General features: G+C 37.0%; 1 protein-coding gene across 7 annotated transcripts in view; it reads left to right on the top strand.

Annotated features, from left to right (window-relative positions):
• Positions 1–12,552, top strand: part of LOC135416153 (dynein axonemal heavy chain 5-like) — a 156,573-nt gene that overhangs the window by 46,006 nt on the left and 98,015 nt on the right. For all 7 annotated transcript variants that reach the window (XM_064659005.1, XM_064659014.1, XM_064658962.1 and 4 more), the window contains 7 exons: positions 7–135; positions 536–751; positions 2,389–2,535; positions 4,158–4,330; positions 7,141–7,319; positions 10,254–10,441; positions 11,666–11,860. In XM_064659005.1, the coding sequence (XP_064515075.1) occupies positions 7–135; positions 536–751; positions 2,389–2,535; positions 4,158–4,330; positions 7,141–7,319; positions 10,254–10,441; positions 11,666–11,860 (1,227 nt within the window). The remainder of the gene's footprint in view (positions 1–6; positions 136–535; positions 752–2,388; positions 2,536–4,157; positions 4,331–7,140; positions 7,320–10,253; positions 10,442–11,665; positions 11,861–12,552) is intronic.

Genomic DNA, 12,552 nt, shown 5'->3' on the forward strand with positions numbered 1-12,552 from the left:
TTGTAGGCACATTTATTAAGTTTGTTTGACAATGTTAACAGAGTGGGATTTCACGAAAAAAACTACGACCAGATTTTATTGTTTGAATCTCAAGAAGGAGAACGGGTCAATATTATTGAACCAGTTTTAGCTCAGGTAATGAAAATATATATTGAAGTTTTTCATTACTTGATTTAAAGTAGATTTATGTTTTAGAGACCAACAGTATCACATCATGCTATTATTTGACTAGCTGAACGAAAACCTTCCAATGTGAACATCAAGAGCGAAGACTAGAAAGGACAGGACATTTGTGTCATTTTGTAACAATTGCTTTACCTGTTGTCTCAGCAGTACTGCTGCGAAGTGTCAAATCCATCACATATGTCTAGAAGGGCAGTGGAGCAGAAGGAGGAAAGGAATCTTTTAAAGATTCGAGAATAACAAAGAGGGAAATGGGATTATGAAGAACTGGGATAAAAGTCACGTAGAGCTTTTGCTCCTTGTGAATTATTCATAAACTAGTTCTTTAAAAGTACTTTCTTGTTTATTTCAGGGCAATGTGGAATTCTGGCTAGGTCAGCTGCTGAATGGGATTAGGAAAACAATCCACACCATCATTAGACAGGCATCAATGGTCATTAACGATTCAGAATTTAAGCTGTATGACTTTCAGGCAATGTTTCCTGCACAAATAGGACTTCTGGGAATTCAAATGATCTGGACCAGAGATGCAGAGAAGGCACTGAACAGTACCAAAACTGACAAAAAGGTAATATTTAATGAATCTGGGGATTTATTAAAAGCATTGTTTGTAACAGTGGATATTGTGAAAAGTTAAAATTAACATGTAGGAAAAAGCATAAAGTACTAGTTAATTATCCAGAATAAAACAGAAGCTAACAGGAAAACAGAATGATGTAGAATGTGTTAAGAAGTCACACCTCCTCATTATCCCCCAGCATGTGCTTTAGAATTGTTCCTAATTGTGTGATTTTTCTGTTGTTCTGTTACTGCAGTCAGCTTGGGAAGGGACAGTTTCTCGGTTTGGGAATATGGGGCATCTTGTCCTATTACTTTCCCAAAATCAAATTAGGAAAGAAATAAGAGCTCCCAAACTTCAAGGAAATAACTGTGCTTTGTGGGCATTGGCTGTCTCTAACCAAACATAGTAGATTCTTCAGTGGATGAGCTCATTTTTAGGGAGGGGGAAAGAATAACAACCATTTGAGGAGGTGTTTGTTTAATCCCAAACACATGGAGAAGATGCTGTTAACAACCAAGGTGTTATTAGTAACACTGAATCTATGAAAGGGGATGGAGAAGGTGTGGATTAGAGAGTTGCGTATTACCGTTAATCAAGAATATAAAGTGAGATTGAACAAAGAACTAATAACACCATCTTGACATAAAAGTAAGTGCAGGGCAATGGTCCTGTGCCGTACTTTGATACTGAATGAAAGCATCAAAGTATCTAGACTATGGAGAAGATCATGTAGTGCTACGTTTTCTGCATTGTGCAAAGTTTTAAAAGAGTATAGATCTGGTTTTAAAATGGATATAGACCACTCCAGTTCATAGACTAACTAGATGCCAAGATTCTTTTGCGTTAACTAGAACACAGCTTTTGTTTTGTTTTTTTGGGGGGAGGGGGGGCTGAACTGTGTGTGTGTGTTTGGGGGGCAGGGAGGTAATTTAATTCTCTGTTAGTTTTAACCGTGTTTTTAGCATTTTTTTCTAAGCAAACAGTGTGAATTTTAGGCTGTGCATACATTTACAGAAAGCTAGTGTGATTGTTCTCTCACAGATTTGAAACAGGAGTATAAATGAGCTGCTCTTTCTGAAACCTTAGTGCTTTATAATTTATTGTGTTCCAGAAGCATCACTGACAGAGGCTGATGCTGTTTACATAAACCAGTATTATATTTTGTGGAATTTTGTAACCTATCTGGTACCACAAAATAAATCATTATTTTAGCATTGGCATGTAAAATTACATTACATTGTCCCCCTCCTCTACTTAGAGAATGTGACAGATCTCCATGTTCCTGTTCCCCCTAAAGAGTAGATACTGCTTGGGCTAATATATAAAACCCAAAACCAGAGACTGATGGTTCTGAATATATGCCGGGATGCAGTCAGCTGAATGTATAGTAAAAGGAGCAATTGTCTTGAAATAAAATCTTATAATGTGACCTGATCACCTAGATATAACCTTATTGTACTCTGTTGGGTAAGAATGCATGTATGGAGGGCAAACTACAAATCCAAATTTAGGATTCCAAGCATAAAAAATACAAAGCAGAATACAAAGGTCACATATGTTTGCAAATGTTTATTTTTTATTCTAAACATTGGAAGAACAAATGGTGTTTATATTAATATGTATATTCTTGCTATATGGAAAAGGTAATGCACACAACGAATCAGAAGTTTTTGGAACTTTTAAATGATTTGATTGACATGACAACACACAATCTGACAAGAATGGAGCGCACAAAATATGAAACTTTAATTACCATTCATGTGCACCAGAAGGATATCTTTGATGATTTGGTAAGTTTTAGAAAACCTTTAAGGAACTTTCCGTAGAAGGTTTTGCACATATCAAAAAATGTAAAACAAATCTTGCAATCTCTTCCCTTCGTGTAGCTCTAACATTAGTTCTGTGATAAACATATCAGATTTAGTTTGATTTCATATAGATGTCATGCAGAGATAAGGGTGAATTATATATAGGTATGTTAGTAAGTTCAGACTTCAATTTTTAAAATGATTGTTTATACCCATCATGCGCAAATTCACTGTGAGCAAAAGAATTTAACTTTTCAAATTGAACTATTCTCTCACCTTGAAGATTTAATGCGTAATTGGATTGAAATATCAGCATAAAAAAAAAGTCCATTTACTACTGCTATCAATCATGTAATTTCCAGGCCGACCTATGTATTGATTTAAGGTAATAGTTATTCAAAGGTAAAAGCAGTGAGGCTCCATATATTTGAAAAGGGTAGCAAAAATAAACAGAAGAGATATTTTAAATTCTTTAATAACTGGGTAACATCAGACTTTCTTTAGATAAGTATATTGAATAAATGAAAGTATAATTATAAAAATGGAAGTAGAATAATTTTTAAAAAGCTTGCATGATGCAAAGCCCAATAATTCAATACTGGATTGCTTAATTTATGCATATGTTAGGAAGATAAAAATTAAGTGCATGTGTAAAAAAATATAGAATATAATAAAGAAAAATACTAAGAGCTAAAAAGAAAACTGCTGGCTCCTAAGATAGGCATGGGATTTTATACTCTGCCTGTAGTTTTGAATTTATTTTCATCATTATCTTCTTAATTGAACATTTCATTATAAATTAATTCAATGTCATATTATAATAAAATTAAATCACACAAAACTGGTTAAATTTATAGGGCCCGTATGTGAAATAAAAAGTCAGGCGCAAGTCCAAAACTGGGGAAAGGGTTCTTAATTGGTAAAGTAATATTATCCTTCTATCTCAAAACATTCTGTTCTCTGCTAAACATATCGTTTTGTGGTTGAAATAAAGTACAAGGAAGTGACTGAAATTCCAGAACCTCCTCATCACATTACACTGTGTTTGCAAGGCCAATAACTACGATTACAGAGTCTGTAAAAGGCTGGTGATTTCGAGATCAAGTGTCAAAAATAACGAATCAAGATTTATTAATATACCACAAATTTAAATATGCGTGTGACAAGTACATACTAAAAAATAGATCCCAAATAAAGCACATAGACAGGTCTACAATGAATACATATGTATACAACGAATTCAAATGTTGTCCACAATTTAATATTTCTGTGAGTAATGGCACAGATACCATATAGTGTAACCAGTATTGTTACTTCAGTTTTTAAGAAGTTTTCCATCACTGTTCTCCAATAACTCTGTAAGACACAATTCATAATCTGTGTGCACAATACAGAGTAAAATCAAAGTGGTCAGGAGGTTTAGAGCATGTCATAGACAGGTTTGAAAAGACTGTTCTCATGTCTTGGCTCCTGACAGATTCCGTGCTGATTCTTTCAGGTCAGGAATTTGTATGAAGTACGCTTTTTTTTTCCTGTATGGAATTTAAGATTATTTTTTTTTTACAGTTTATTTCTATATTAATGATTTTTCTTTTCCATTATAGGTCGATATGAACATTAAATCTCCATCTGATTTTGAATGGCAAAAACAGTCTCGATTTTATTTTCTTGAGGACTTGGATAAATGCGTTATCAAAATCACTGATGTAGAGTTCACCTACTGCAATGAATACCTGGGGTGTACAGACAGGCTTGTAATAACTCCCTTAACTGACAGGTAGTTATAAAAAGAATGCAGTACATAGTATTGGAGCTACGATTTAATTCCTTTGACTTAATACCCTGAACTTTTGTGTGTATCAGAATTAATTAGGTTGCACTACAATGCTGCAATATTGCTGGTGAACAGCAGAGGCCAGTGCTCATATATTCAGCTGTCGAAAGTGGGTTGACTCTCTTTGAGTGTTTCCTTGAGCTATAAGAGGTGTGATAGGCATTGAAAAACTTATTTGTGCTCAAGATAAATATACCTGAACTCCATACACTTCACCAACCTGAACAGACTGGATCTAAAAACCAATATATTGCTGCTTTCAATAAGGTAGTAGTTGCATGAGAATTTGGTATTATGGCAAGTGATTCATTTGAAGTCACCCTGGAGGAAAAAGCAGTAACTCAGGACATAGCATTGAATAACTAGTGTCAGTATGGTTTTAAACAAGGCTTATAGAGAATTATAGGACTACAAACACAGAAAAAGCTCTGAAGGCAAACATAAGGAGAAATTTTTATTGCTGAAATATTAGTTATACAGCATGGTTCAAACTCCATTAGATGCCTATTTTCCTCAAGTAGTTGGTTAGTGCTTTGGCTGGGCAGGGGTGTTTGCTATGCCAGAGCTTGTTCTTTTAGGTATGGATAAGAATGTCAAAAACTGTGCATATTCAGTAATTTATGGAGTCATAGAATGGTTTGGACTGGAAGGGACATTAAAGATCATCTAATTCCAACCTCCTTGCCATGGCCTGGGACACTTTCCACTAGACCAGGTTGCTCAAAGCCCCATCCTGAATTAATGTTGGAACTGTCTTTGCACTCTCTGTGCTACTAGAATTTATCTACTAGTGAAAATTCAGATTTTTGCCAATTTCTGAACCAAAATTATTCTATTCCCCATGAGCTGTTAAGAAAGTCAAAACCCTGTACGTGGATACTTGGCTTTTAATATATAACACACATCAGCCAAACTGTATGTTATGCATCCTACTGTTCCTGTGTTAGATTAGAGGTCAGTTTGCAGCGCTAAACATGCAATGGATTAGGGGATATGGCAGCACTAACACACTGACAGTATTTTTGCCTATCAGGACAGCCGGTATCAAGAAAATGTTGTAATTCAAAATTTATTCACAGAATTAAATTGCAACCAGGTGCAACCAGGGCACCAAGACTGCCAGAGTTAAAAAGGTGTTTGGACAATGCTCCCAGACACGTGGTGTGGTTTTTGGGTTTGTTCTTTGCAGAGCCAGGAATTGGACTCAAAGATCCTTGTGGGTCTCTTCCAAATCAGGAATTCTACAAGGTGCTGTGTCACATGAGATTTAAAACTAGCACAGGGTGACATGATTGAAGAAAATGAGCCTTTTTATAATAATAACAACAAAAAAGAACAGGCGTATCTGTCTTTGGACAAACCTAGAAGAGCCAAACAAATTGGAGGCTATCCACTGTTGCATGTTGAAAGGGTACTTGAAGCAGAGATGTTTTCTAGTGTTAGCATGGGAAACTTATGTACTTAAGCAATGTTGCATAAGAACGGATTTTCTTCCGCTTATGGGCTTTTTCCATTTTAGTATTTTTTAGTGTTGCTATAGGGTGTTGTATAAGCTGAAAATTTTCAGCTAATGGTATCTTTGCTTTCCATTAATCAACTTGGAGTCAAGTGCTGTTTGGTTAATTATTTCGTATACAGAGAGATTCCCGAAGCACGTGATAAATGCACACTGTTGGTAGTACATTGCATTAAGATAATGGCACTGAAATTAAATGCTCCGAAACATCATGTCAGACACCAAAAATTAAATGAAAGTTCTATATAGGGCTTGTACTATGTATACAATTTGTCCTTACCTCATTTTCAGTAGCAGAATTGTTAGGACTGGTACTTTTTATGAATTAACTGACCACCTGCTAACTGAACACTGAGTAATAAGGTGACAAAGCATTCTTACTGCTATTAGATTAGAATGAGTACTCTGTTGTTTCCTATGAAGTGGTGCTAGGTGGTATCATTTGGGTTTCTTTCAGTACCCATTTTATCTCCCCACCCATATCATAAAGCTATTGAGTTTCAGTGTTAAAATGGGTTTACTGTAATTTTGGAGCACAGTAGGTTAGAACAACAGTCTTCCTACACCCTTCAGTAGCCTCCATGCTATCTGGGGAGGCTGAGACTTAAACCTGAGGATCTCAGCCCAGGATGGAGGCTGAAGCATAAGATCATCCTAGGGCACATGGATTCCTCCAGTCTTCCCTCTTGTGTGTTACCCTCCTGGAACTCAAAGACTTCATGTGACTGGCAGGCCTGCTGTGGTTTGGCATGCTGGTAGAGAAATGTCAGGAACAGTGGCTGCTTCCAGCCTCTGTGCCTTCCTATTGCCAGATCAGAGAGCCCATCCTATGTGCTCTGGGGAGAGAGTAGGAGGATGGGGAAGAAGGTAGAAATCCAGTGGGTCTGGGTGCTTCAGAGTGAGCCTGAGTCATGGAAGGAGGGCATATTATACTTTGAGTAAATCACAATACTACAGTATTTTAGTATTCACTATTTAGAATTGACCTGTGGATTTCCTGGGCTGTTGCAATCATCACTGTGCTGGATGGATGCTTTTCTGCAGGTGGATTGAAGTTGGTACCTGGTAACTCAGATTCACTGCCCAAAGGCAGCAACTGAGGACTTACCCCATGGAAGCACAGCCATTTCTGCCCCTTTCCCTAGCTCTGTATAACACAACTATTGTGGTTGCATTAATGGACTTCAAGTAATTGATAGTAGAAAAGGATTCATAGGTCTCTTTGTTCTGTCTTTAGGTGTTACATCACTCTGGCACAGGCCCTGGGCATGAGTATGGGTGGTGCACCAGCAGGACCTGCAGGGACGGGGAAAACGGAGACAACTAAAGACATGGGCAAATGCCTGGGAAAGTATGTTGTTGTTTTCAATTGTTCAGACCAAATGGACTATAGAGGACTTGGTCGTATCTATAAAGGTAAGAAAATATCTGGTTTGTTCATTTTAGAGTTATAAGTTTTTGTCTTTTCAGTAGTGAATTAACAACGATTAATAGGATATTTTCATCTCTGTTTCCTCTTGTTTCCAGGCACTCATCAACTTTACCTGATATTTGATTATTTCTCCTTGGTTTTTTTCCCATTTTTCTTCCTGCATGTTTTCCAGGGTTTTTTGTTTGTTTTTTTTTTTTAATATTATTTAAGGGTGTTTCCTATCTATATCTTCTTTTCCTTTTCCATTTTAATAATTTCTACTGTTTGGGGTCTTTTTTAATGCCTCTATCACACTCATTCCAAGGGGGGAGGATATTTACCCCTCCTTTGCCATTTTTGTGTCAAACAAGACAATCATATATGAAGCTCAATGATGTTGTGCAAGGTAGGGAAATACGCAGAGTGGTGCAGTGTCTTATTTCAAACTCTAGAACTTTTTTGAAACCAGGAAAATGAGATAGTGGTCAAACTTTGATAACTTTCTTGTGCATATCTACTATTGTTTAAATGGACAGGTAGATCACAGAACACCACCATTTTCTGTGAGTGGTGGAACACAGGTTATCATAACCGTAATTTTCACTGTTGTGATGTCTCCTGATAGCCTGGAGACAATTTTTAGTTTTAATTAAGAAACCAGCAAAGCTGACCAACATTTTTTAAACAGAAGAATATTTCTAAGCTAGAAGCTGAACTAACTGTGCATGTGAATAACTTCAGTCAAAGTCACAAGTTTCTCAAAGGACCTCTTGTAACCCCCAGAGCTTCAGGTCAACTTCTAGTTGCACGTCTTTTGTCATGTGTGAGGACCTTTAGTGTCACGGGTTCATTTTACTCATTGATAATAAACAGAAGAGGGCTGAGACCTGCTTGCTGTCTGACTAAGTATGAATATGCTCATAACACCAAATGAAGTAATTTACTGGGTCTCTGCTGTACCTCAAGTCCTCAGTCCATAGGGGGTTTATCAGACTTTATTTCCCATTGGAGTGGGTTTGTCTTCAATCTCACCAAGCTGTTGTCATCTTCCTCTCTGTTCCTTCTGTGAGAATGTCTGTATCTCTTTGTTACCACCTTTTCTCTTGACTCCTTGGTGATTTCATTTCTTTCTGTTAAAAAGTGTCTGTGGCTTGTGTCAATTCAAATATCAAGGCTCTGTATTCTTGCTTTGTTTCTGCCTTCTTATCCTGACCACTTTGGTAACTTATCCTTTCGCATTTCAGACTGAGGTCTTGCCTGAGAGTCAGGTTTCCTAACTCCATGCAGCAGATGGCATTACAGAACAAGTGAATTTTTTCCCTTTCCCAAAGAAAAATTATTCAGTTAGAACTGAACCTCACCATTCTATTGAGAAATTGATTTCAAAACCCTTTAAGATACAGACAATAAGTGTAAGAGACAATAAGTTTCCTAGTTAAAAAATATTTCAAAGTTTTAGAGCTTTTCCTTGTTGCATCCCAAAGAGTAGATATTTATGCTTAATAAATAAAATAGAAAAAACCCACCTTTTTGGGTTTCTTTTTAGAATGGGTCTTAGGAGTCATATGACACATGTAACAAAAGGGGACAACTGCTTTTGAAAAATCTCTGCAATCATTTTTTATCAGGAAGCAGCAAGAATGGGGCATCTCCATGAGGGAAGACACGCCAGGGTGACCACCATACAGGCAGGGGCAGGGACTTCATTCACCAGGGCACAGTCCCACAGTGCCTAAACAGGGCAGGTTGTTGACAGCTTATTCCATCAGCTGTCCACTGACCATCAGACAAGGTGAAATAACCAGGTGGATCCAGGATCCATCTAGGAAGTTCAATCAGAAACAGCAGTAGGCAGGACTGGAGGTAAAACTGTGGTGTTCTGGGGTCCTCCAGGAAGCTCAGTCAGAAGTTCAGCATAAGAGAAGATAGGACTGTGCACAGCCCTACACACAACACAGTTCAGACATACCTGAGCTGAAATGGAACTCCTGGACTGTAGAACAGAGTGTGGGTAGAAACCCCAAGTAAGGCTGGTCAGGGCACTTAAGGCCTCCTGTTGCATCCAAGGTCCTGATATTCCACATACAAGAGGGAGAACATCAGTTAAAGGACTTGCTGCTACATCAGTGAAGTCAAGGAACATTCTACATTTATTTTTAAAGACAGTAGGATTGGATATTTCATGTTTTAAATTTGGTAACTGTCTATAGAATTACTTTGATCTTTTTGAAATGGATGTGGAACAGCAGAGGATTACATAGCTTTCCCACTACTGCTCTGGAAAGCTGCCGCTGTAGACTGTCCTATTTCAATACTACTAATATGACACAGAAGGAGTACTTGACTTTCCCAAAAGCCATTCGTTTCATGATGTTTATGGGTAATACTGTCTGTCTAGAACTCCATGGCCAGTTCCAAATAACAGTTCTAAGTGTGACATCAGATTCTTCTCTCTTGAACAGCAGGATGCTAATCTCCAACAATTTTTTTACCTATGAATTGCTATAAAATACTACAATGCTTCTGTCAGAAATGTAGTGATTTCGATTTGATTTTGTGCTTTTCATTTAGGTAGGTATCTCTCAAGCTCATCTTTGACAATTTCACCCCCTGCATAGATGAGTTTCCATGCTGTATGCAAGTTTATGCTGCTAGGTGCTATATTATTGAACACTTTCTGCCTTATGGTTGCTATAGAAGTGTAGAATTCTTTGTAAAGAAGTTTGCTTATCTTTCTTTTAAGCAGTGATTCTTTTTCTGTGTGTCATTAATCCTCAGCCAAATTTATTTTGAGTTTTTACTTCTCATTTTACTCTGTTCATGTTCTCTGTTCTTCTCATGTTACATTAAGCTGTATAGAACATGCTCTATTTTATACATAAATTACTCTTGTTTGATCTGATATTTTAACAAAATATTTTCCTTTTTTCTTTTTTTAGGTTTAGCTCAGTCAGGTGCATGGGGTTGCTTTGATGAATTTAACCGCATTGATCTTCCAGTTTTATCAGTAGCTGCTCAGCAGATATATATTGTACTTCAGTGTAAGAAAAAAAAGAAACCTCAGTTCACTTTCACTGATGGTGATGTTGTTGACATGGACAGAGAATTTGGTATATTTCTGACTATGGTAAGTCTGTAAATATGTGTAAATGCCATCATTGTGAAAAATCTTTCCTATTTCATTTCCTATTGAAATTTCCCTGTTGAAATCATTGGGACCGTCTTTTCAAAAATAGCAAATGCAATTTAAACAATAATTTGGTAAAATAATAAAGATATTATTTTCTCTTGCCCCTATTTTTAAACTGGAACTTAGGATTTGTGATATGCAATTATCATTAACTATATATTTTAAGGGCTTTTTTAGTTGCATATTTGACAGATTGAGATTAAACTCAACCCTCTCATATTTTTAGTCAAAGTCTGTCAAAATAAAACAGAAGTAAATGATCACTGCAAGGACTACTGTAGTTGGTCTGGTCAGTATTTTACCACTTGTGAAGAACTTTTGACCACAGTCCTACAAGACAGCATGAAGAAAACCACCCTCCCTCTGGTTCACTGGCCTCCTGAAGATGTATCTTTGGTTCCTGTGGACTGCTTCTAGCAGTACAGGAGGCAAAGCTGCAGGAAAGTATAAGAATACCTTAAAAACATCTTTGTATCTCCCTCTCCTTAGCTACCTACATACCCACAACTCAAAATAGAAGCATTTGTCTTTATATTAGGGTGTACTACCTTTGAAAAGGAGTCAATGTTATCATTGTAATTACAGTAATCACCATAATGAAAAAGAGGGCAAATTAGTGGCCTACAAAGGCCAGTGTGAAGACAGTTTGTAAAGAACTGGAAGGGTTTAAGAAGTTATCACTGCACAGCTAGTGACTACTGTTGTCACAACTGAGCCATGCAGTAGTCACATGAATGACTTAGACATCTTCAGTGAGAGGTCAGATCCATTGTTTTAAATTATATTCAGCAATGGCTTGCACTGCTTGACTGACTTTACACTGAAATGGTCTGGGAACTCTCACTGGAGACAGTAACTTCCAGCGCTGGAACACTATCAAGACCCTGAGGAAGTAACCATTTAAAACAACTCAATATCTGTAAGAGTTTGTCTGTCTGTATGTGTGTGCCTTGGACATCTCCAAATAACATGTGATTCCCCATCCTTTATGAACTGCAGTATTGAGGCAATTGTGTAGTGATGTGTAATTGTGACATGCTCAAGCTACCATTTGTAATCGCACATGTGCTTCTGTGTTTGCCAAATAATTATCAGAGAAGATAAACCTTCCTATTCCACTTTCATTTTATGATGTTTTGGTTTATATACTGCATATTTTAGAACCCCGGCTACGCAGGACGACAGGAACTTCCTGAAAATCTGAAGATTCAGTTTCGCACAGTTGCTATGATGGTGCCAGACCGTAGCATTATTATGCGAGTCAAGCTGGCAAGCGCTGGTTTCCGAGACAACCAAGTCCTTAGTCAAAAATTCTATACACTCTACAAACTCTGTGAAGAGCAGTTATCTAAACAGGTAAAATAAATATTTTTTCCAACTGTAAGCTGTCACTGGAAGGATATGTAGATAATACACTTTCGTAGAATATACAATTATTTTTACACTTGTGAGCCTATTCATTTTTTAGGGTTTTCAGTTTCAAGTTCCAGGAACAGAGTCTGAAATGATCATATTATTTTTATTTTTCACAGTAATTTGAGTACTAAAGGAAGTTTGATTTGTGATTCTTAAACAGAGTGCAGTTACTGGAGAAGTTAAGAGGAACGGTGTCCATTGTTCTGCTGAACTTTGTGGAGGACACATTTTTCAATGTCTCCACTTATGAAGGCTAGATCTGTTGAAGAGGTGGTGTAAGAATTGTAAATAACTGAAGAACACCTACAAGGCACTGTCTTGCCTAATGCTACTAGAAACAGAAAAGTGCTGTTCTGTTTGGTATGGCATATTTAAGTAGAAACAAAAATAGTTCTTGTCTTTTGAATGCCCTGTGCTGACTGTCCACTAGAGGTTCTCAATGAGAAATCGTATGAATGGTACATACATTGTGGCTTAAACACCTGCTTTGTTTGGGTCCTGAGGAACCTGGGCATATTGACTATATTGTTCTGTACCATATATTTATTAGTCACTATATCAATTTCCATGTAGAATCTTGTACTACAACAGAATAAGGTAATGACGCATCATATTTAGTTCATCAGAGTTAA

The sequence above is a fragment of the Pseudopipra pipra genome, chromosome 1, assembly GCF_036250125.1.
Source record: "Pseudopipra pipra isolate bDixPip1 chromosome 1, bDixPip1.hap1, whole genome shotgun sequence".
Taxonomy (NCBI): Eukaryota; Metazoa; Chordata; class Aves; order Passeriformes; family Pipridae; genus Pseudopipra; species Pseudopipra pipra.